This window comes from Aulonocara sp. 'chitande type north' Nkhata Bay, linkage group LG19, assembly GCF_057382095.1.
Source record: "Aulonocara sp. 'chitande type north' Nkhata Bay isolate Kocher_YH1m ecotype deep benthic linkage group LG19, A_spYH_male_GT1.1, whole genome shotgun sequence".
Classification (NCBI taxonomy): Eukaryota; Metazoa; Chordata; class Actinopteri; order Cichliformes; family Cichlidae; genus Aulonocara; species Aulonocara sp. 'chitande type north' Nkhata Bay.
This window is the reverse complement of record NC_141362.1, coordinates 32,340,835-32,364,000: the sequence shown is the minus strand read 5'-3', so window position 1 is coordinate 32,364,000 and position 23,166 is coordinate 32,340,835. Positions and strand designations below refer to the sequence as shown.

At 43.6% G+C, this 23,166-nt stretch overlaps 2 protein-coding genes across 4 annotated transcripts; one reads left to right on the top strand and one right to left on the bottom strand.

Annotated features, from left to right (window-relative positions):
* Window positions 1-1,743: 1,743 nt before the first annotated feature.
* ankrd63 (ankyrin repeat domain 63) lies at window positions 1,744-3,966 on the top strand. The gene has a single exon (XM_086274831.1). The coding sequence runs from the start codon at window positions 1,855-1,857 to the stop codon at window positions 3,463-3,465; it is 1,611 nt and encodes a 536-aa protein (XP_086130957.1). The 5' UTR covers window positions 1,744-1,854; the 3' UTR covers window positions 3,466-3,966.
* pak6 (p21 (RAC1) activated kinase 6) lies at window positions 3,919-22,993 on the bottom strand. 3 transcript variants are annotated; one of them, XM_086274828.1, is made up of 9 exons: window positions 22,488-22,993; window positions 12,319-12,566; window positions 9,545-10,210; window positions 8,423-8,956; window positions 7,523-7,656; window positions 6,362-6,488; window positions 6,146-6,271; window positions 5,884-6,018; window positions 3,919-5,506 (listed from the first exon to the last, which is right to left on the bottom strand). In XM_086274828.1, exons 2-9 carry the CDS (start codon window positions 12,520-12,522, stop codon window positions 5,339-5,341), a joined length of 2,094 nt encoding a protein of 697 aa, XP_086130954.1. In that variant the 5' UTR covers window positions 12,523-12,566; window positions 22,488-22,993; the 3' UTR covers window positions 3,919-5,338. The 3 variants fall into 3 exon arrangements, with proteins under 3 accessions (XP_086130954.1, XP_086130956.1, XP_086130955.1); XM_086274830.1 differs by lacking the exon at window positions 22,488-22,993 and adding an exon at window positions 15,890-16,260; XM_086274829.1 differs by lacking the exon at window positions 22,488-22,993 and having other exon boundaries at window positions 12,319-15,862.
* Window positions 22,994-23,166: the final 173 nt, after the last annotated feature.

Genomic DNA, 23,166 nt, shown 5'->3' with positions numbered 1-23,166 from the left:
TGAACAGTGAGCTAGGTGGAAGCGGAGTAATGTTTCCTCTCACTCCACCATTTGGCACACTTTTGGTCCTGCTGAGATTTATATTAGAAATTTAAATTAAACTCTAGTCTTGTGGAGCGCAAACAGCTGTGTAAAGGGTCTCAGTCACAAGCCTTGACAACAAAGGATTAAATAATTTAATTAACGGTACCAACATGAGCTTCACATTTGTAGATCTGAGTAAAATGACTGAAACACAGTTTTAAGGCATATGTGCACAGTTGAGATTTTAGTGGTAATATGTAATAATTTGATTATTCTTACAAGCTATGAAAAATACAACAACAGAATAACCTGCCAGTTTCTTTTTAATGCAGACTGACATACAGTCATTTATTGTACAAAATCTGTGTCTGCAAAATCTCAATATAAAATATCGAAATAATGACTAGTAAGCTGTTTCTATACTGCACAGGTGCAATGCAGAGAAACAAATACCTGCTAACTAGTGCTAAATAACAAACACAGTTCTAGAATTTAAATCACCAAAAACAACCATTTGCCATAAGTTGCTACATATAGAAAAAGGAGGTACTGGCTAATAATAATCTTCAGCCATTGAGAGAAGGATACACCATCATCGCTAATATTTGGTAGGTATGCATGCCAACTTGTTATTTTCAGTACAGAGTATTATGTGTGGCAAGAGGCTTTATAACTGATGTTCATAAATTGCAGTAGTTAGCACATCAGTCTTGGTCACTCCCTGTAAGTGCACAACTGCTCTTTTAAAAATCATTAACTATGAAGTGTACTAACTGAATGTCTAATACTACAAGTTTGACATAGCTATATTTAGGGGAGCCGTTCATAATCATGTGGGCTTTTGATTGTTATTTTCAGTGTTACTGCAAAAGGAGATTGATAATCACACTGAAATCCTTAAACAAACAGTGGTCTTAATCTGTATGATTAAAGGGACTCGAGTCACTGAAAGGACTGAATCTGACATTGAGCGATTTCTGTTTTTTTTTTTTTTATTTATTTAATGTTGCTTTCACTGTGTTTTTATTGTAGATTCGATCGGATTTACTATTTCCCTTGACAAGAAAATGCCTTCAGGCAAGGCCATTATCATGAAACCTTGAAAAAGTCTTCTCACAGTTGAGGAGAATAACTTGAACTTGTTGCACTTCATTATGGCAGGCTGGAGCAAACTGTGAACAAACACACAGAGAGGGATGGATGGATAGACGCATTATTTCAAGGGGAAAAAAAGGATAACTGCTAACATACCCCCACACCAACAGAGTGAATAGATCTCTCAAAGACTGTCTCATCTTCCGTCAAACATTTGCTAAGTGTACTGATACAGTATAGTCTTGCATGTAAATGGGACATTTACACATGAGCATAATGCACTATTCATCACATGAGTCCTTTTTTATTTTGACTGCTCTGTCAACAGCAAAATTTTCTCGATTGAGTCCATTTGCAACAAACAAAAGTGAAAATACTGCATTTAAATTAACCCCACAGACCTCACATGGTAAATGCTGGCCATGTTTTTCTCCTTGAGTAATTATTCTGTTCAAATAGCATATATTTCTCTCCAGGCAGAGAGTGCTCGGGCTGAATGGATGCTGCGACTGCATAATGGTCCTCAGACGTTTGTTTCCTAGGCAACGTGGGGAGGGCATGTGGAAAGGGAGGTATAAAAACACTAGCAGCTCCTCTGTGAGTCTTACTCTGAGGTGAAGCGCTCACTCTAACACAGTGAGTATCGGAGAACTTGCCGCACAGTTCCTCTCCCTTTTTGCCATCTCTCTTTCTCGGCTCACTTGAAGGCTCAGCACTGCAAGTACCTGTTGGAGGATGATGCGGCCAAAAGATTTACGCCAGGGCTCTGGCACCAAGACCTTCCTCGATGCCATGCATGGCGGTAAAGTCCACCTTGCACGCTTCATCCTGGACGCACTGGATGGACGCATTATCAACTCGAAGACGGAGAACAGCCGCACCCCGCTCATGCATGCCGTCTGCCTGCAAGACCCTGGGACCAGGGCCAAGTTCACCCGGCTGCTGCTGGAAAAAGGGGCGGATGTCAACTGCCAGGATGAGGACGGTCGCACAGCCCTGAGCCATGCATGTGAAATGGGACACCTGGACGTGGTCAAACTTCTAGTTCAGTTCAATGCTGACCCTGATATCACTGATTCCTGGGGAAACAGTGCCCTCATGTATGCTGCATTTTCTGGGCAAAGCCAGGTTTTGGAGTTTCTGGTCAGGGCTTTCAAAAGACTGGGACTGAGGCTGGACAGGACCAATAATGCTGGCCACTCAGCCATTGAGGTTGCCAGCTTCTTTGGGCACAGTCAGTGCGTCCAGATTCTGAACTTTCCTTGCAGGAGAAGTGTTGCTACAGATGATCCACTTGTTGATGCGAGTACCACTCAGGAGGGTGAGTGCCGTCTGCCCCGCAGGCTCCCCAGGCAGGTTCTGGAGAGGTTCTCCAAACAGTTAAATAATGAAGACCAATTGCCTGGGGTATTTCAGAGACAGCTGAAAATTGGCGACAGCAATGGAGTGTGGAACCGTTTCCGATGTCCCAGGAGCCAATCTCAAGAGGAAAACCATCGCCACAGCTGGGCTCTGCCTCCTCAGCTTGAGAAAAGCCAAACTGAGGGGGATCACAGCATTCTCTTCACAACCAAGCAGCTGCAAAACTGCCACTTTAGAGAGCTAAGGGGGACTAAAACACTGAACTCTTTTCCTGAGCCAAGCCAGAAAGATGTCAGCCGAGACACTGGACTCCCAGAGCAAGCACCAGCGAGTTTTCCTCTCTGGGGCAAAGCAAAGTCATTTAACCTGGACCTTCTGAGCAGCAGAAAGCAGTCCTATCAGGGTGATGTGCGTGACATGAGCCTGTCAGCCAGCAAATTAAAGAGAGCCTCACTGCAGGATGAGAGATGCCTGATAGATAAGATGGACTGTCATGGGAACACCCAGGGCTTGACAAGCGATGCTGACAAAATTGTCTCTGTGCCAAAACCTCTTTTAAACAGCAAGAATCAGCCTGCACGAGTGCCAGAGGAGAATGTCAAATCTAAGAATGAAGAGGCTAATGATATGGCTTCACTGAGCAGACGAGAGCAGCAGAAAAGGGGCAGCTTTGGTGCGACTGCCAGACACAACAAGTTACTTCCTGCCAGGGGAGAAATTGAGTCAGGGAAGCTCCCCAACCGTACCCCGGGATTCACGGGCCTGGGGACCAGACTGCTACGGCGATTCACTGCACCCGAATTTATGAGGATGGTCATAGACTGCTCATCGGGCTCCTCGAATGGCAGGGGTCGGATGTCCCGCTCCGAAACCTTTCCTTTCTCGCACACGCACCAACAGGTCAACAGTCAGCCGAGCGTCGACAGCATCAGTGGAGTGAAGTGTGAGTTCGAAAGCTGCTCGTCTCAGTCCACCCTCGACTAGAAAGAGGACAATGTCTAACTGCAGAATTGGCTGGTAGTGGATGTTTTTTAACAGCATTTAAACTTCTGGTACTTGCTCGGCAGTAGCGCCTACATACTGAGAAAAGTAATGATTCCTCGCTTTTGTTGCAGCTTATTTGTTTTTCAATACCTGTCAATAAAAGTTGCATAAAGTGCAATTTTGCTAACCCATGTTTAAAATCCTTTACAAATGAACACGATTTCAGTCTGTGAGCTGCTGAAAATGAATATTTTCTTTCACATGTATAAGATTTATATGACCTGAAATCGAATGTATTTGATATTGCTTCTGTGTTTATAATAAAAAAAGAAGAAGAAATGTATTTCGCCTAAATATTCAGTCACCGTGCACTGTATGATTCATGCTCAACATGTAATAAACACTTTAAAAGACCGGCTCATTCATCCTGTACTATGCATGTGCGAAAAGGACTCAGAGTTACTTAAATGGATACCGTTTCAGTATGCATCATTTATTGATTTGTACAAAATTAAAATGTGTAATTCTCTTTTTCATGAATGCTTCACACAGAAATAGAAATACATGAAACATGTCAACATGTATCTGTGTCAGAATACAAAGACTATGTGCAAAGTGTTTCTCAGCAGGTCGACGTCCTGCAGCATCACATGCCAGGCCTGTGTGCTTTATCTAGGCAAACAAATGCAAATACAGTCACACACATCTTCAGGAGTAACACACACACACACACACACACACACGCACGCACACACACACACACACACACACACACACACACACGCACGCACACACACACACACACACACACACACACACACACACATAAATCTTATGATCTTTAAATAGTCTGTCACAATACAAAGAGTTGAAGCGAACGCTGAAACCTCACACATTCATGCGCTTCCTCTCTCTCTCACACACACACGACAAAAAAAAACAACTACACATTTCAGTAAAGAAAAGTAACATTTTGAATTTGTTTCACATAATTTACTGCAGTGAATCAGCAGGTGTAAGATCCTAATATTCAGTATTTACATTATTAATTTATCTGCTCATGGTTCAAGTCCATACCTAATAATGAAACCTTATTTGCAACTTCACATCATACAAACGACCAACAATACCTTTTTGAAATAAAGAATAAACATAAAAAAGAGAAACATGGAATTGGTGGTTTTCCAGTAGCCCAATAGTAGCAGCTGGGGCTTTCATCTACCCATTTGTTATGCTAATAAAAGGAGAATTGTCTTTCACATCCCTGTTTCGTACATATTCAAGCATTCACATCAGGCCAGGTGTGCCTCCATTTGGCCATGCAAAGAGTGTGGATTGACAGATTGTTGTCCAGTTTCCACTACAGAGTGTGAGTGTGCAGAGGTAACTTTATCCCTGCCTAATAATGTCACAATGAGCTACTCTGGTTTGAGCCTAAACACCAGCTTAAAAACTTTACACAGCTAGCAATAATGCCCACTATGAACACTATATAGGATTTTTATAGTAGCACATGTACATATAGTCATGTGGAATATTGATTTTTGCTATCACTTTGATATGCACCACATTGTGCTGTGTTGAATCCCACTGAATGTTACAGGAAACCAATCGATAATCGGATCGCAGCGAGCTGAGAGGTGAGGGATCGCATGCTGCCTTTAACTCGCTCCTAAGATGCTTCTCTCATGCCCGAGACCATGCTGTGTCTGTCTACCAAACTTGCCGCCGTTACCCCGACGGGGTCTGCGCCTCTGGAGCTGATAGCCCATTGGCTTGGGAGCTGAAGTTGGACCCCAGTTGCTTGTCCTCTTCTGAGGCCTGGAAGGGTCATACTGAAGGTGGGTGTTGGGGGACCAGGAGCCCTGTGTGGTCAGCAGCGGGACATGCGCTTGCGGTATTGCTCCACCAGTGGGACCAGGCACTGAGGTGAGCCGCTCTGCAGCAGGAAGGGGTGCTCCAACAAGTCGATGGCGCTGGCTCTCTCTAGGGGGTCTCGAGTCAGCATACGGTCCAGGAAGTCTTTAAGAACTGGAGAGACCTGCACCAGGAAGAAATACAAACAACCTTTATTTGTCACATAAACAATCATACAGAGTACAACATGTAGTGAAATGCTTGCGTCTGAGCTGCGCACAGGTGTAGCTGCGCCATTCCAGGGCTTGGTTTTTAGCATGGGGGGTCTAGACAGGACAGTTACTGGGTCGAGCTTGCAACTCCAAAGGTGTGTAGGCCTACCACTACGCTATCCAGCTGCTGTATAGGAACATAATAGGTACGTATAAGTACATAATATAGTTGTACTCCAATAAATCATTGCAGTGATATGGTCGTGTAATTGTGTTGCATCCAGCATTTGCCGAGACACTTCAGTCTGGACCATCAATGCTGCTAGCTTGCGTTCGTCTGTTCTCGTACCTGACTGGCGTTTCGAACAGTAGGAGCTGGCTCATCCCTCAGCCTCTTCATCGCTGCTACAGGGGTTTCACTGAAGTATGGCGGCTCTCCATCCACCATCTCAACCACCATGATGCCCATCGACCATATATCGACCTGGAAATAAACCACGACACAGGAAAAAAAGTGTCTAACAGGTCTCATACTATTGCACAGATTGCCTCTGTTGGCAATCAGTGCTACACTAGTGGTATTCATGCAAACTGAATGTGTGCCTCCTCACTTCAGTGCCATATGGCGACTTGGATATGACCTCAGGCGCCATCCAATAAGGTGTCCCCACTAGAGACTTCCTCTTAGGGATGTCCTTACTGATCTGTGCACAGAAGCCAAAGTCTGAAAGCTTGACCTGTGAGGAAAAAAACGCTTTCCTTAATTTTAATCAAGAAAGCAAAAAGAAAAAGAAAGAAGGAGACAGAAAGAAAGAAACATTTCATACCCTTCCGTCTAACGTAAGTAGTATAGAGTCACTTTTGATGTCTCTGTGAATGACTCCCTGTGAATGGAGATAAGCCAGGGCTTGCAGCACAGCTTCACACACTGTAGCAATCTGCTCTTCACTCAGCCTGCAGCACAACACACAGAAACACACAGATTTTACATGAATTTCACACTTTTACACTACTAGTTATGACGAATCAACAGGACTTAAAGTTGAATTTCATGAATCACCGCACATTAAAGGCAACGATAAAGTAGGCAAGGTTCAAAACAACAACTCCCACGTAGCACAGTGACGAATGAAGCACGCCCGTTCTGCCGCGATGCTAATGTGCCTTTAATATTTTTTCAAGTGCAGCATAAACAGTTAGAGTCGAGCAGCAAAAAGACATTTCACAGAAAACACCAGGTAACAATTACTTTACAGAGCAAGGTTCCTCCCACACACAACAACTATAGGTTAAAAACTGTCTAAAACTATATAAGATAAAATGATTAAAACTGAGTGGATTTTTAAAATAATCTGACATCATAGTTCAGCCTGGAGAAACAGCATACACAAAGGACTCTTGATCTTGATTGTTGTGTCAATATCCTGATTATTTTAGGCTTAGACCAGCAGTGGCAGTGACAGCTGGCTCACTTTATATATCATTTGGTATGAGAGGAAAATTTCCATCCCTTTGAGTCAAACAATCTAACCCTGAGGTCACCCTATGGAGACTGAGCCAGCCATCTGTTAGTAATATAAACCATATTGACAGCTCAAACAAACACACCCTGATAAATTTCAGCTCCCTGCTGCTGGTCAATATGTTTTCTCCCTTTTTGATGTATGTCGTAGCATCAGGGGATCAAATGTCTACCCAAAATCAGCCTTCCGTGTGGCATTTAAACACACACAAATTCAATTATTTTACTGTATTATTATTTTTCTCTGGAGGAAAGCAGCAGACGTGGCGTGCACGAGAAGACTTGATGACAGTTTTGCACTCCTGGGAGGAACATCGATTACCCACCAGTTGATACCACACTACCCTCTTGTGGCTGATTTAGTTATTAAAAAATATAAGTTCCATATGGAATCAATGAAATACAGTTTTTTGTTGTTGTTGTTTTGTTTTGTTTTTCTTCTGTGGATATTTAATGGCGTTCTCACCTGGTTTCAGAAACAATGTTAGTCAGTGCTCCACCCTGCAAGTACTCCATGATGACCCACAGCTCTTCCTCCACCAGAGCAGACTTAAACATCTCCACCACATTTCTGTGCTGATAGTCCCTCATGATGACCACCTGCAACACAAAACATTATTTGGTGGTATAATCTTTAGAAATATAACAAACAATGTCGCCACTTATTGGTTCTCCAGCAGTAAAGATGACTGCTGCTCAGTCATTGGAATTCACTGCCAAGCAGAAATATAGTTCATTTAACCTCCATGAAGATTACAAAGATGATGACATCAGTGCTACTCTTTCAGACTGGAAAATACCTCCAAATGATAGATGTGCATAAAAATATTGGACTCTATAAAGGCATACTCTGTGTCAGCTGCCTTTTGGAAGCCTCTTGGTTTTGTCAGAAATGATCATATTTGAATACAAGTGATCACTTAACCTTAATAAGCCATTGGATGTGTCACCCAGAATCAGATACCAGTTAGTGATAAGTAATACTAATAAAATATTAGACTTGTTTGTTTGTTTTTTAATTGCATTTGACAGCACGGCAAGCCAAAGCTGTCAGATAACTGCATTAAAAATGTTCAAACGTTGCTATGAAAGGCAAAATTAACTCTAGAGACCGACTCTGTTTTTTTCTTGTACCAGGCTGTAAACACTTCCCTACTTTAAAGCTGTGTTAACATAGGGATTAACTCACTTAAAGTGCTTTTTTTAGCACTTAAAATGAAGCAACTGCCTTCTCTTTTATGCCCTGATATCACTAAACTGCTTTCCCACAGGCTAAACAACAAAGATTAGAGATATGTTGCTGTAAATGACTCTCGGTACATTTTAGAGTTATTTGCATTTGTATGTTGGGTTATTTTTTTTGTACCTCATTAAAGAGTAGCTCTCGCCTCTGCTGCCGCCGCAGGTCCATCATCTTCACCGCCACCTGCCGGCCGCTGTGCTTCTCTGTTGCGATACACACCACTCCTGTGGAGCCCTCTCCGATCTTCACAAAGTTCTCCAGATAAGAGCGGGGATCGCCTTTGTCCACCACCATCTGCAGGGCCGCCTTGAACTGTTCATGTGTCACCTTAGGTGGGTCGGGTGGCGGTCTGGGTGAGGGGTGTTGCGGGGGTCTGAAGGCAGGGGAGCAGGTGCCTGGAGGACTGGTGGCTAATGAGCCTGTAGGTGAAGGTCGAGGTTGGGAAGGGCTGTCTTGTCTGGGATAGGGAGGGTTGGGGCATCCGGAGTGTCTGAGAAAGGGGTCTGGTCCACTGGGTCTCAGTCCCATATTAGGAGACAGACCCAAGGTGTAGCTGGCTGAGGAGCGAACAGTCCGCTGGGGTCTGACGCCTCCCACAAGAGGACTGCTGGTGCCGGTGGGCAGGAAACCAGAGTGGTACCTCACTGCTGATTCTCCCTGCACAATAACACAGAAAAATGGGGTGAGGAAAATTAAGAGAGAACTGAAAGGCAGTTGGCCACCTGCCTGAGGTTCTTGACCCACTTTAAAACTAAATGTAAATCAAGTTCTTCATTTTCCCTCCTTTTCCACTTCACCTGATATGACTGATGTGTTGTTTTATGGACCCAAGTGTCCTGCAAAGATCTTGCCAAACACATCTTCTTTCAACATTTACAACTCTACTGGCAGTAGAGTTGTAAATGTTGAAAGAAGATGGTGCCAGTAGACTACTGGCACCATGAACCCACTTTCATTATTTTTAAGTCTAGAACTAAACCAAAGATTCAAACTCAGAACTTTGATCCTCTTTAGTGAAAAAGCCAATCAATAAGCTGCTTCACTAAAGTTCCACAACCTAAGCATTAACATGATCCGTGATGGTTTTTTGACAGCAAAATATAACTTTATTTAATGTATTCAGAGCTCATGCAAGAAACATGCTGAGTAGTTAAAAAATGATGTACATAGGATTAGAAATATGCATATATTGTGTATTCTATAAATAATGTATTATCGGTACACTTAATCGCTGCAAAGGCTTACTTTCAGGTCATAGGAGGAGAACGGCCTGCCAGGGCTGTTCTGTTGGTGCATGTATATTGGTATATTGGGTCGGAGTTCTGTGGTGACTGTGCCTTGATCTCCCTGGGGTGGCTGTACCGTCATAGCAGGGCTGTAGAAACAAGCTACAGGCCTTTGATTTGGTGGCATTCCCCTTGACAGCTGGAAATCTCTCTTCCATATCACTCTCTCCTGAGGACTACCCATATCACTACTCATATAAGCCCCGTGACTTGGCATCTGGATGTTCTGGGACTGAGCAGGATGTGATGGGCCCTCGAGAGAGCTGACCCCAACTTCATAGGTGGACGTGGCCTTGGGCAAAATCCCATTAGGTTGCAGAGTGATACTCTTCTTCATGCCCAAGTAGGGGGTATTGGTCTCACTGTGGATGTTCCTGGCCCTATTCCTCCACTGTTCCTGGCCCGCATCCTCCTCATCGTCATCATCCTCCTGGGTCAGACCCTCATACTGGTAAGTGTCTCCCTCGTTCACTTCCCCCAACCTTCCCAGAGACTGGGCTCTCTTCCTGGCTGAAGGGCTGCTCTTCCGCAAAGAGTTGGAACTGGTCACAGACAGACGGCTCATGTCATTGATCATGGCTGCGATGTAGTCTCCGTGTCCGATCATGCTCCCACGCACAATGGTCTGAAAGGAGAGAAGCATTTATCTGTATCACATCCTGCAAGCCATGATTGCATTACAGAAGGATTTTGGACAGAGAGGAATGAGGGTGACATAATCATCGCTCAAAGGCGAGTTAAATTTAGACTTGGGAATCTGTAAAGGACATCTTTGTCATTCTACAAAGACGGTGACTTGAATTTATTTTCCCCAGTGGCCGATTCTGACAATACACCAACAAATATACTTCACAAGCGAAACACAAAGAAAGAGCCTTTACAACTGCTCACATGCTTTCAGATTGTCGAGATAACCGCTCATGAACTTTCTCGTGGTATGCACAACTGGCAGGCAACCAAAGCCAAATGGCCTAAGCTTGCCCTGACATAAAATCATCAGACAATCTTTAGATGTTTTGCCAGAACAGAATGGATGTAACACTGACTGCATGGTGGTTTAGTAGTCGTACTCAGGGTAGAGTCATGCTCAGTTATACTCTACTGCCTCTCCCATTTCTCTGGCTCAATGCCATTACATCAGCACAGGGGGGGTAGAGGTCAGATGACATCTCACCTACTGTAGCACCTCGCTGTGAGGAGGGAATGGCAGGTGATAATAGCCTCTGTGCAATTTCACATGCTTTTTAAAAATGAAACTGTCTTCTCATCATGTAGAAATAATCTGAAACATGCTGAATCTTTAATTTTCTATTTTTAGCTTTTAGGATTTTCTGTGTTTCTGATGACACTAAACCCATGCTGACTGACCCGAGTGACCTAAATGCTGGAATGACTGTTCTCATATTTCACAGCACTAATAACAATCACGTCATAGACTTTTTTTTTTTTTTTTTTTTTTTTTTTTTAAATGACATCAGAAACAGCAGTATGCGACATTACGTGATGGCAGAGCTTCAGTTCATCCTTTGTCTTTTTTTTTTTTTTTTTTTTTTTTTTTTTTTTTTTAATAAATAGGACAGGGGGAATGAATGAGAGAGAGAGGGGGAGAGAAAGAAAGAAAACCAAAGGGGAGAAGAGACGGTGAGAAGGGGGGGAAGAGAGACAAAAAAAAAAAAAAACTCCTGGGTCACCTGTATGGAGAGAAAAAAACAAACAAACAAACAAACAAACAAAAACAAACAGAGGAGACAGCAAACAACAAAGAGCAACATAATAATAGAGAAAACAAAGCACCATCACAATAAACTAGCTAGTCATAGATATCAGTATTTACTAAGTAATAAACGATATTGTGCAGCACGCAAGATAGACAGCGCACAGTGTGCTTTGAGGCAGCAGCCAAGAAAGCTTTAGTCCGCGTCTGTGAATACCCATGTGTGCATACCTGTGTGGATCAGCATGCTTGCATTCCAAAGGTTTCTCCATGTAATGATCTGCTAGGGAGTGTGGGGGGGCCACAGCCCCGTCCTCCAGGGTGTGAAGCGGGTATGGAGGAGATCAAAACTCCAGACATCCAGAGGCCCCCAGAACACAAGAGACCATGGAAGACCAACAGAGGGGCAGCCGCGCCACTGTCCCAGTAAGAGCTGAGGAGAGTCCCAGATGAGGGCTCGCCCAGCAGCCGCGGAGCAGAAGTCAGGGGGAGTCACGTCATAGACTTAACGAAATGTTCGTGGGTTTTTTATTTTCTGGAGGAGCCATAAAAAGCGTCAACGGTGTGTTCAATGAAGCACAGAAATCCTGAGATTTGCAGGCTTTATCACTCACTGGCAATTCCTTTGCTGTACCTGCACTTTTTAGCCCTTCTGCTTGACATCTCTGGGAAGGCACCATGGACTATTATTAATTGCCTGCGTGGAGTAATAAATCTTGTGGCCCCTATGAGTATTCAACATTGTACAGTCAGTGTACACAGCAGGGTCATTAGCTCAGCCACATGATAGATAAGAAAGCAAAAAGATGGGGAGGGGAGAGAGCTCTCCACGTTGCCATCCGAGGATTGTGGCATTTTCTGTGACAGCGCTCACAAATACTTTTGCACTGACGCAACCAGCACATATTTCTCTGTGAATGAAGCTCATTACAACTTAATGGGAATCAACGCCGTGCGCCATTCATTAGTAGTCACCTCAGGGTAAGGACAGAGAATCAATAAAGGGCTAAATAGCTTACCTTCTTTGGTCTCAACTCCACCTCTGTGATCCTGGAAGGGTCCACCATGGGTTTGGGCCTTCGCAGGTTCTCTATCAGGCTTTGCCACTGTGTCGGCAGGCCCACAAAGCAGCCGCGCTTAGCATCAAAAGAGGTGTGAACTCGGTGCTCAAAATTCTTGGGGGCTGATATCTCAGGCCTCTTCTTTTTCTTTTTGCGAAACATCTTTAGGTTCAGAGGGGTAGCAGCCTGTCTGCTTCAAAATGTCCCTGTAGAAAAAAGAAGAAGTTGCGCCAAACATCACATTCAGCACAAATTTAAGTAACTGTAAACCAGACATTTGAATACAAACAAAACTCATGTGCCACAATGATTAAAGAGTTGTTGCTGCTCTCATTTGCCCACTACTCCAGGTTCATTTAAATAAAATGTGCCAACAAATGATTCTTCCACATGAGAGAATATATATATTTAAATGGCTTATCCAATAGCTGTGCCTGGGACGTGGATGTCCCACACTGCCTTGCTGGCTGTCACAAGCTTGCGCCACAGAGAAGAGCTCCAAGGACAGCGAATGGATTTGTAAGCACATGTGTAATGAAGGATATCTGGTCAATTAAGGCTTATTCATTCTCTGTGCCCTTTTACTGATGAGCACGAGGCTGGGCTGGCCAGCGCCCACAGGCTTTCAGTGCATTAGCAGAATAAGTACAACACACATTCATGCACACACATATATACAGACATAAATATACTCTGGCAGGCTATCCTTCAAAGCCTTTTTATAACCGTTTTCATATCCCATCCTAATTAGTAGCTTGTGTGCCCTTGATTGCAGGGAGGGCAACTACTTAATCTTCAGATGGATGGTCCTGTATTTCTTGAGCCACTAACTCGGGTTTACTGTATATGCAGCTTTATTTTCCATTCAAGTGGGGGGGGGGGGGGGAAATAATTAAATGCATTACATCTCATTTCCTCGGCTGCACAGCTGTAAGGGGAGATAATCACTCACATTTAAGTCACTTGATTGGAATTAATACTTTTTTTTTTTAAAAATAGCTCACAGCACGGAAGCCGTCTCAGCTAGCCATGCGAGGGGGATGCCAGTGCCGGTCTGCTGCTTAGTCCACTACATCCGTCCTGATTTAAGTATTTGTTAACTCTAGCTTTGTGCTGGACATGCTAAAAGCTTTATATTGCTTTGTACAGACCCTACAATAATTGGGAGAAAACCCGAACAAGGAGACGACCCCCTATGAGCAAGTGCTTTGGTGACGGAGGGAAGGAAATACTCCATTTTAACAGGAAGAAACCTCCAGCAGACCCAGGCTCAGGGAGGGGCAGTGGTGCTGCTTTGAATGGGTCTTAGTTAAGACAGTGAGGGATCTCCTAGGCCTTAACTAATCTGGACCTCTTATCCTAGTTTGTAGTGTCTGTGCCTTTTGTAGCATTAATTAATGCATAGTCTGAAGCAATAATACCACGTCCAAGAAGTCTGTGCTCCAACTTTGGTGAGGGAAATTCTATTCTTTACATGTATGTGGTCTGCGGACGCAACTTGCTAGCCAAACTTGCTAACATTAGGTTATGGTTTGTGCTTAGTTCTGTCTCCAAAAAATACAAAACATTAAAATCAAGGCTTCAAAATGTAAGAACAAAAAATGGGTATATATGGGTATGTCCATATTGTATTTATCTTTCAAGCCGCGTGTGCAAATGACCAAATGTTGACATGCTAAACTAAGATAGCTAATACAGCAAACACTCTACTGCCATAGCAGGCTAACTTGACCTGTCAAGCTCAAAGCACTTCTGTGGCCAACTAAATGCTCACAGAACTTTTGTTTGTTTTTGCAAAAAGTCACCCTGAAATTAATAGCCAATGCAGAGGCCTACACGGTACCCTGAGAGGATCAGATACTATCTCCCATCATGCACTGTGAAATAGTGGGAGCTGAGAAAATTAGTTTTTCAGCCCTCTGCAAACCAGCAGGCGATCACACTGGCAGCCTTTCCTCTTTCCACCTCCGCCCTCGGATCAGCATGGCTCTAATCGGCATCAATGACGCCTGTTAAGAGATGTATTGGTAACTAACCCACGCCACACGTCCTGCTGCATCACTGCAAGGTAAAAGTAAGTCAGGCCCGCTGGTCACATCAGCTAAACCTCCACTTCATTACAGGAAGGGAGCGGTAGGATGAAATAGGTGGGAAGGAGGGGGCGCAGAAGGACTGCTAGAATAGACGTGACACTCGCCAAGGATAATTCAATCACAAGGCTAATATGCTAAGTGTTGCATAAACGCATCACTCTGTGCTCTCCCTATGTACATAATGTGATGCTGGGAAGGACTTTAATTCTATCTGACAGGGACATTATGATGTGAGGGCTCTCAGAAGGTGGGGTGAGAGGAGTCGGGGCCAAGATTACAGTCAAACGTGGATATATTAGTGAGACAGGGACCCAGTTTCTTTCCTGGAGACACAGAAAGGCTTTTAAGTGCCAGTTGTGGCCCCTTTTGAATAAAAAATGCCTGCAAAAAAAACACAAGCTGCAAAAATAGAAGATTGTGATCGCTGTCGTTTTTTTTCTTTTTGCACTGCATGAGAGGCTGTCTGCTTAGATAGCTGTTAAAGATGCCGATGCTGGCATTGCCCGAACAAATATTTACACATTTACGCTCACGTATTCTCTTATAAGCATACCAATCAATATTCGCTTGAGTAAAATGCAAACTGCTACAGTACCATTGCAAAAAGAGCAGCTGGTTTTTATGATACTTCATCAAGTTGCATCAGTTCAAAACAGCAGAGAACAGAATATATCACAGTATTCATTATTCATACTTGACCACTGTTCCCCTCTGCAGACTCTGGAAATACAAACTAACCACTGTGGTATTAGACACAAGAAGAAACACACATGCATACTTGATTCATTCCTGGGCAGAATGAATTTAAAAAGTTGATACAATTATTGATTTACAAGCTTTAATCATATGCGACTGGCCTTAGATTGACCTCTCAGACTCTGCCGGGCTTATGACAGTCCTGACAGCAATATGCTATTGATTTCTAAGCCCTAAAATATGCTTCCACAGAGCTTGACTTGCACAGTCCACCATCTCTTTCCAGTCACATCCCTCAAAACTGCAGGGACTTGACCCTATGCCTGAGTGGCTTTTCTTGAATCTATCAATGTGCTGATGCAAAACTCCGCCAGCTGCTGTCACAGACATGAAAGGAGAGCCAGGATGAGGTCACTCTTAAAATTGTGCAACATGAGGTGTTTTTCATCTTCACAACTTAATGCAGGAGCAACAAATTAAACAAGTCCAAACGCGTGACCTAAAAAAAAAAGCCTCACAAATCCCATCACTGAGAAATAAGATCTCATACACTGGAACTCAGCAGAAATCTGTTTGCAATAAGTATTTCTGAAGTCTAACTAAACATAAACCTTGAAAGAAAGACTCCACAGCCTGCACATTCTCTAACGCATGCAAAATACACTTATTTTTCTGCAGAAAGTAACCACTCAATCCCTTTCCCAATCCACGCTCAAATTAATATCCAATCATAGCCTTACCCCTGACTGGATGGAACTTCTTCACCTGGCAGAGTGGCTTGGCCTCTCATACCATCCAGAAATTCAACCGAGCAATCCATATGTGCCCCACAGACAACATGACAAAAGAAGAGAGAGCATGCTTTCCTTCCTCTCATGTTCAGATCACCCCAAGCAGGAGTTCCGGTTGAGTGGGAGGGGATCGAGAGATAAGAGAGATATTGGATTTGCTCGATGTTAGTGCTCCCAGCTCTGTTAAATGATTTTTTTTCCCTATTTGCCCTGATTTCTGCTTCTATCTTTTTGTTGGCGTGCATGCAAAAAAATGTAATGAGTGTGCAGGTGACTGTGCTTGCAGGATTAGTGGTGTTCAGTCCCTCACTGATCTAATTTTAGGACGCATCGTCCCCCCCCCCCCGCCTCTCCCGCACTAGATGGATGTTTATTTTGTACGGGATTCATGTCAAATGGTGAAGTGAGGGTGTGAGACGATGGAGATGAGGTAATCCTGTTTTTGTACTTGTCAATGCATGTATAAGCATAATCCAGCTATACTGAATTACAGGAGGGGGGTTACATCTATTTCATAATAGTATAGATAGCATCAAGGTCTTAAATGGTGCTTTTGGAATCTACAGTGCAGTGTAGAGCGCTTAGAGATTGCTCTTCTATCAGCTTCATTATGATGACCGTTTTGCCCTTTGAGTGTAATGAGACTGCCTCTCGAGGGGGCGGTGGGGGTCTTGGATGGTCATCTTTTCCCTGTGCTTTGTAAAACACATACACATGCACTTACACACACACCGTCTGAGGGCATAAAAGGTACAAGGCGCCGGACGTGACTGGACAGTACAATAGCAGTGTTTATGATTTACGTTGATGTCTTTCTCTTTGAAGTCACCTCTGCAAAGATGGAAGGACTTTCAATAAGACTTTACATGTGATGTAATAAGCTGCATTCAACGACACGGAATAACAAGACGCTAGCACTCTGATACATCATGCATGACAAAGCACTCAGAATATAAGAAATGCTGGAGAATGTCGGCATGAATCTATTAGGTCCATAAAGTCATTCTTTGCACAAATGTGGCTTTGGTTGATTGCACAGTTTTGTTTCTTCAGGCATGCTAGCTGCACTGCACTGGAGATGACATTGTTGGGGTGTCAGTCTAACACTAGCAGTTGAACAGACCAAAATAGCTACTGTGCAATGATTATTCAAAGATGGTTAAACTTTGGTGACGTCTTGACTTTTTCTTTTGTGCAACCAGCAAGCCATCAATTCTGTGGAATACCTACATACATGAACTAAAACAGTAATAATGATAATAACAATAATAACATCTCCGTATAAAGTAGAATGCGGGTTCAAAAGTATCAGTCGATTGTCGGGTTTATAGGCTCACATTTGCCAATGTCCTCATTGCTATTTCCTCCATAAAGAAAAGCATCACATCTTTTCATAGTCACTCCCTTATTTTTGGTTCCTTGAGGAACAGACCACTTGTGCTTTTAGCACCTTTGGACTCTCCCAGCCGAAAGAAGGGTGCTAGGTCTGACGTGTGGACAAAGATCCTGGATCAGTATTCGGCGACCCTCTGTAACCTCAGGCTGCTGCTTGAGTTGCTGTGAATTTTAAATGCGTCCCCTGTGTAACGTAAGCACTTACAGTTGATGGTGGAATAACTAAGAGGGAAGAAATCACATGAACTAACTTGGTCGTGTATCTTGTTAGATAACCCCCCCCCACACACACACACACACACACACACTGTTTGTAAAGGAAGACTCCATAGCTAGGTGCTTGATTTTATACACCTGTGGTAAGACTATAAACACCTGAATTGTTTATTGCTTACACTCACTGAACATTTACTTGAAGACAAGATCAAATTGACACTGCGTCTAATAAGTCTAATAAGCCGGTGTGCCTGGGACATTGCCTGAAGTTTCTCTTTCTCAAATGTAGCTCACATGTAGCATGCAACAAGAGACTGTCAGCTTTAAATGCATTCTGTCTAGCACCCTAGTAGTGTTGCACACTTAACTTAATCTTAAACTCTGTCAGGACTTTGGCTTCCCACAGTTAAATGAGCTCGATAGACTGATGTCTAATATGAGTGCTTCACTTATCATGCTAAGAATGCTAAGAAAATCAGCAAGCGCTAAATCAGATCCTGACCACAAGCCTTGTGCCAATCACAAGTGACTGTTCTCTGCACCATACATTTTTCCTGGGCTGGTCTGGATGAGTAATCCTATTTTAAAAGACATATAAAGAACTAAATTGAAATGTCTGGGACAGGAGAAGGTGAGAGCTATCCCTTGAAGTGGAACATCCATTATTATTTGGAAAAACCTTGAATTTAGCACAAGTGATGTTAACTGAAAAGAAATCATATGAACAGAAACCTATGGACTGTGTCTGCACCGCAAACCAACACAGCTGATTTATTCAACTGCCTGAAAAAACTGCAGCACCATTAATGCATGAAAGCCCAAGGAAAACAGTGTAATGCCTGCTAACCTGTATCATCCAGATTCAACTTAAACGTCGATAAAAAGTAGCCTATTCGGCGTGTCAGCATATACATCCAGCTCCCAAAGACGCACCGAAATCACCAAAGCAATCACATTCAATTTTGCCAAAGACATGTTTCTAATAAATATTGTGAGTAAAACATAATGGGCATAAGATATGTCAGCTGTCATAAAATTATTTTTTACAAAGTGGGAAAGGGGGTCGAGGAGAGGGATATTACAGCTGCCAAGAAGGTTTTATTAAATCATGTCAATTAGCTAAATGAATGGAGTAAAAGATGTTATGTTATTTTTCTGCAAAGATTAATTTCTGAAGATTGATGTAAAGGAGTGTAGCACACTGTAAAGGTGAAAGCAGTACCGTGTTTAATTTCGCTACTAGCTGTTGTCTTTAGGCTAATAAGGCTGCAGGCAGAATGCACATAGTGGCTCCGTTTGTTTATTTCTGAGGTAATATGCAGAATTTCTCCTTTCCTTTTCTTTGGGATTGCTTGAAGAGTAAGTATGATTTCCCTGAACCAACATTTTCTTTGGATGACTAAAGATATATTGTGCGGATATATAGTGCCAGTTTTCAAACAGCAACTTTCTCAGTCCTTGATGTAGCTGTAACTCTGATAAAAGCTCCACTCAGGGCTAAGGACATAATGTAGAGCATACCCAAGGGCACGTGAAGGACTAGTTTTTGTCTAAAGTTTAATAGCAGCAGTGGACAAAAAGAGTAAGCTTGCACAGAGTGTGGCCAAAATGTATGCACAGACAAACTTGATAAAGTACTCGTGGTGTTGGCATTGCTCCCGTTAAAGGTGTCTTCAGGACCAACTTTTGCCATGTTGACACGCAAACTGACAGGAGGACCCACAAGGTAAAACACATAATGAATACAGTCTTGCAGCTGATAAATATTAAGTGTTCATACCCTTGATGATTATAAAACAGATACAAATATATGAAAGCGTAAAGAAAATGTGGCTGCAAAGGTTGCAAAGTGTCAGAGTAGACCCTTATGTAACCATGGACGTATAGGTTCCTGGTTAGATAGTCAACTGTATCCATATTGTGCTTTCACTTTTCAGTTTATAAAATGAGATATTAAGCATGGATGACCCACATTTACACAGGGAGTTCATTCATAGTGACATATCTTGGGGTCTTTCAAATGTCACATAACTTGCAGCGATGCGTCATATGCCGGCTTTCACTCAAATCTCTGGATGAAGTCGTGCAAGTCTAAAATGGTAGAAGTCACTGAAGATTCTGAGAAAGTGAACGATCAAAAATGCTCATCTGTCATTTCCTCATGCTCGGCGTGAGTAAGGAAAAGGCCCGAGGATTGGAAGTACGCAGAAAAAAACAGTGTCAGTGCCCAACAATGTGGGCTGTCAGTTCCTTTAAGAGCAGAAATCTGCGCAGGAGGGAACACTTGTCCTGTGTTAAGATTGACAGGAGGAAACCAAAAATGAGAGGTCAAGACGGGAGCAGTAAGAGTGGGGGAGGAAAGGAGAGTCCAGACACTCAGCTGCGGTGACAGAAAAAAAAAGAGAAGATGGATAAATCTAGGATGGAGGACAGAGAGAGGAAAAAAATACTGAAGGGGATGGCTGTAGATTTGAAGCTGTTGGCGAAAATTAGCATAGACATAGACGTTTTTGTCAAACTTTTTGAAAAGTAATGATGCTGAGAGGAGCTCTCTTTCAGTTCTGAAGATGCAAACTGTTTTCTCCATCATCTTTTCTGCAGTAAACAAGCCTCAGAGGGGATCTGAGGACAGTGCAGTTGCATCAACACAGCACGTACATCATTCTGTCACCTGACATAATGGCACTGATTCTCACGGATAAGAAAATGGACAAGAAAACTAGTTTGCTCTGCCCTGCAGCGAACAGTGTGGACATTACTGCGCAGTAAAAGCTGTGGTCTCTATCTGCTCCAAACACCTTAATCTAATGACACTGTAAAAACAACGCTTCTGATGTCCTGCAGGATTTTATGGGACGTTATCTGGATGCTGACACATCAGTAGAACACCACAGACTGTCACGTCAGGAAATATGCATCAATATGTATACTAAGGACTAGAGGCAGGAGAGAAAGAAAATGCAGCAGTGACCAACACTCTGTTTAATGAAAGATCCTCTTGGCTCTCACAAGTGCTTTGAACAATTTGACGCTGTGCTGATAGAAACGTATGATCAGGCTGGACCAATGGTATGAGCCCAACTTTTCTCTCCTGGGTCTAATTTATTGATGCACTGGGACTCGGCGCATGCTTTACTGTATGCGCATGTGCTTATGAAGGCTTTGATTTATATTTTTTCCCAGCCAAGGCCTCAGCGTGTCTCTCCAAGGGACAAAGCACAGGCCATTTTTAACCTCAGATTCCTTTATGGTATCAATCTGCACCAACTCTGCTGTCCTTCTCTGTCACCCAGCATGGGTGCTGTTTCAGCCTAGAGAGAGGGGGGGGACTCATGTCATGCTGTCCTAATTTGGACTCTGAGGATTTTTTAATCCGCGGTGCTTGACATCTCGTGGCCAGTAGCTACACTAAGCTGGTAAATGCACAGCTCCCCCGCCTTCACCAGCATGAACATGTCACAGTCGCTCCTGAAAACAATCGTGAGCCCAGCATGGGTCGCTGGGGCATCGCAACAGCACCTGCGTGCCGTGATCAAGTGTGTGAGAGGTCCGTATCACTTGCTGTCCTGTCGGCGTCCTGAAGCGCGTGTTCAAGTCTGTTTGTTTTACTGTGAGCCTGTAAACCCGCACGATGAGCAACACACAACAAACACCAAAATATAGACTTTATAGAAGAGCGCACATCACCCCGAGTGAAGCAGAAGTCCAGCTGTGCGTGTGTGTTTATGTGCATTTGTGTGTGTGTGTGAACCAAAGAGACCTTCTCTGTCACATCCCCTACCCTTTGGCTGCTCTTCCTCTTCCTCTGTGAATATCAATGAATGACCTGAGACACAAACAAGAGCTTTTTTTTTACTTGCAGAGCCTCAGTTACATATCAACAGACTAAAAATAAAAATGTTAAAAAGCCCATACATTTCAATCAGTACTAAACTTATGAGCAAATCGCCCTGTATGTGCACAGATGTCGTCTCAACTCACACATGGAAGCATTAACAGTAGCATTGTTATTATTATTTCTTTTTTTAGTAGCAAGCGTGAGAAGTGCTGCGACAGCATCATTGACAATGAGTGCACTGGCAATGCTAAGTGGGCTAAAACAAACAATCTATACACTTCTTTAAAACACCTTCACCTTAGATTGATTTCCACAGAGGACTTAGCATCTAATAGCAGTCTAATAGAGAGACTTTACAAATCTATTTTTTCCAGTGTACTGACCAGATTTCTTATTTCTTAATGTGCTCAAACATCGCATCCCACGTTCATGCAACCCCTCGTACAATAGGTTTTCTTTATGCTAGGAAAAGACATCACGTGTGAGTCTCCTTTATCGTGTCTATTCTTTCCACAGCATCCATCTACTGAAGTATGTATATATGTGCAGTAGTAGAAGCTTCCACTGATACAACTAAAAAATATCACCTGAATTCACATTGGTAAAAACAGGAAGCATCTGTGTCCAGAGTACTCATAATAATCATCCTAGATTTATCAAGTGTGATCCATCTTGAGAGTGCTGAATCCTTTTTTGTGAAATCGGGGTTGAGGACAGAAGAGACAGGAGGAGGAGACGATGTTGGGATTTTAAGGAGGAGGGTGAGCAGAAGGTGAAGGCTCCTCTTTTGAGATGCAGTCCATCACTGAATACATCCTGCAGACCTCTCAGTATCCCCCCTCCCCACCACCACCACCACATCTGCACCTGGCTGCACTGGCCTTTGCTCCACATCCTCTTTCTCTTCCTCCACCACGACTGATACCTACCGATGGCATACACTAGCCTGCTCTTTATTAATGACGTTAAGCCTCTTTTTTTTGTCCCCCACCCCACTTTACCCCACTCTCCTCGCTGTGAAGAGAGAAGATGGGACTCTGGAGGGATAAAATCATTGTTAGAGAAAGACACCAAAAAATATCAGTCATCCCCCCTTACCTTGCTGTCCAGTGAAGAGGAGAGCCTCTCTCCTCCAGGAAGGTTTGGAAGCGAGTGTGCACATACACTCACATCCACTATTATGCGCCGCTCACTCACGTTCACACACACATTTACGCTCGCACACAGACCTACACGCTCTCAAGCTCATGCACACAACGGCGAGGAGGGATGGCTCTCAAGCGAGAGCACACTGCAGGCTGCCGCTTGCCTGGGAAAGCCTGATGCGTTCCTCCCTCCGGGCAGAAACACACACTGCCATCTCAAAGGCTCTTTGTTGGGGCCGATTCATCCCCAGTTCTGTGGCTGAGTGCTGATTCGTGTACCGGTGCCTGCTCCCGGGGACGAGGGGGTGTCCGTACAATAGATAGACAAAGCCATGAAAAAGAAAAGCAGCATCCAGGAGGAGAGGAATATCACAGCACCATGTAGCTCCTTCCATCCACCCCCCTTTTCTCTCCTTCTCCTTCTCAGGCTCGCTGTCTTTCTCCTACAGACACACACACTCCCTCCCACCTCCCTTTCTCTCTTACTCTCTTCCTCCTCCTCTCTCTGCCTCTCTCTTTATCACTTCCCTCCTTCTCTGCCTCCTCCCACTCCCTCACTGGGCTGCAAAAGAACTGATAGCAGCATGTGCCTGCGCCCGTGTGCCGGTTTCCAGTGACTGTAAGGAGAGGAG

What these genes read in the sequence shown, in the direction of transcription:
- ankrd63 (XM_086274831.1), top strand. Translation starts at nt 1,855, where the DNA reads ATGATGCGGCCAAAAGATTTACGCCAGGGCTCTGGCACCAAGACCTTC.
- pak6 (XM_086274828.1), bottom strand. Translation starts at nt 12,522, where the DNA reads ATGTTTCGCAAAAAGAAAAAGAAGAGGCCTGAGATATCAGCCCCCAAG. An exon ending in TGGAGTTGAGACCAAAGAAG is followed by an intron (nt 10,211 to 12,318) that starts GTAAGCTATTTA and finishes CTCTCCTTTCAG; the next exon opens with ACCATTGTGCGTGGGAGCAT. An exon ending in AACATTGTTTCTGAAACCAG is followed by an intron (nt 6,489 to 7,522) that starts GTGAGAACGCCA and finishes GTTGTGCTGCAG; the next exon opens with GCTGAGTGAAGAGCAGATTG.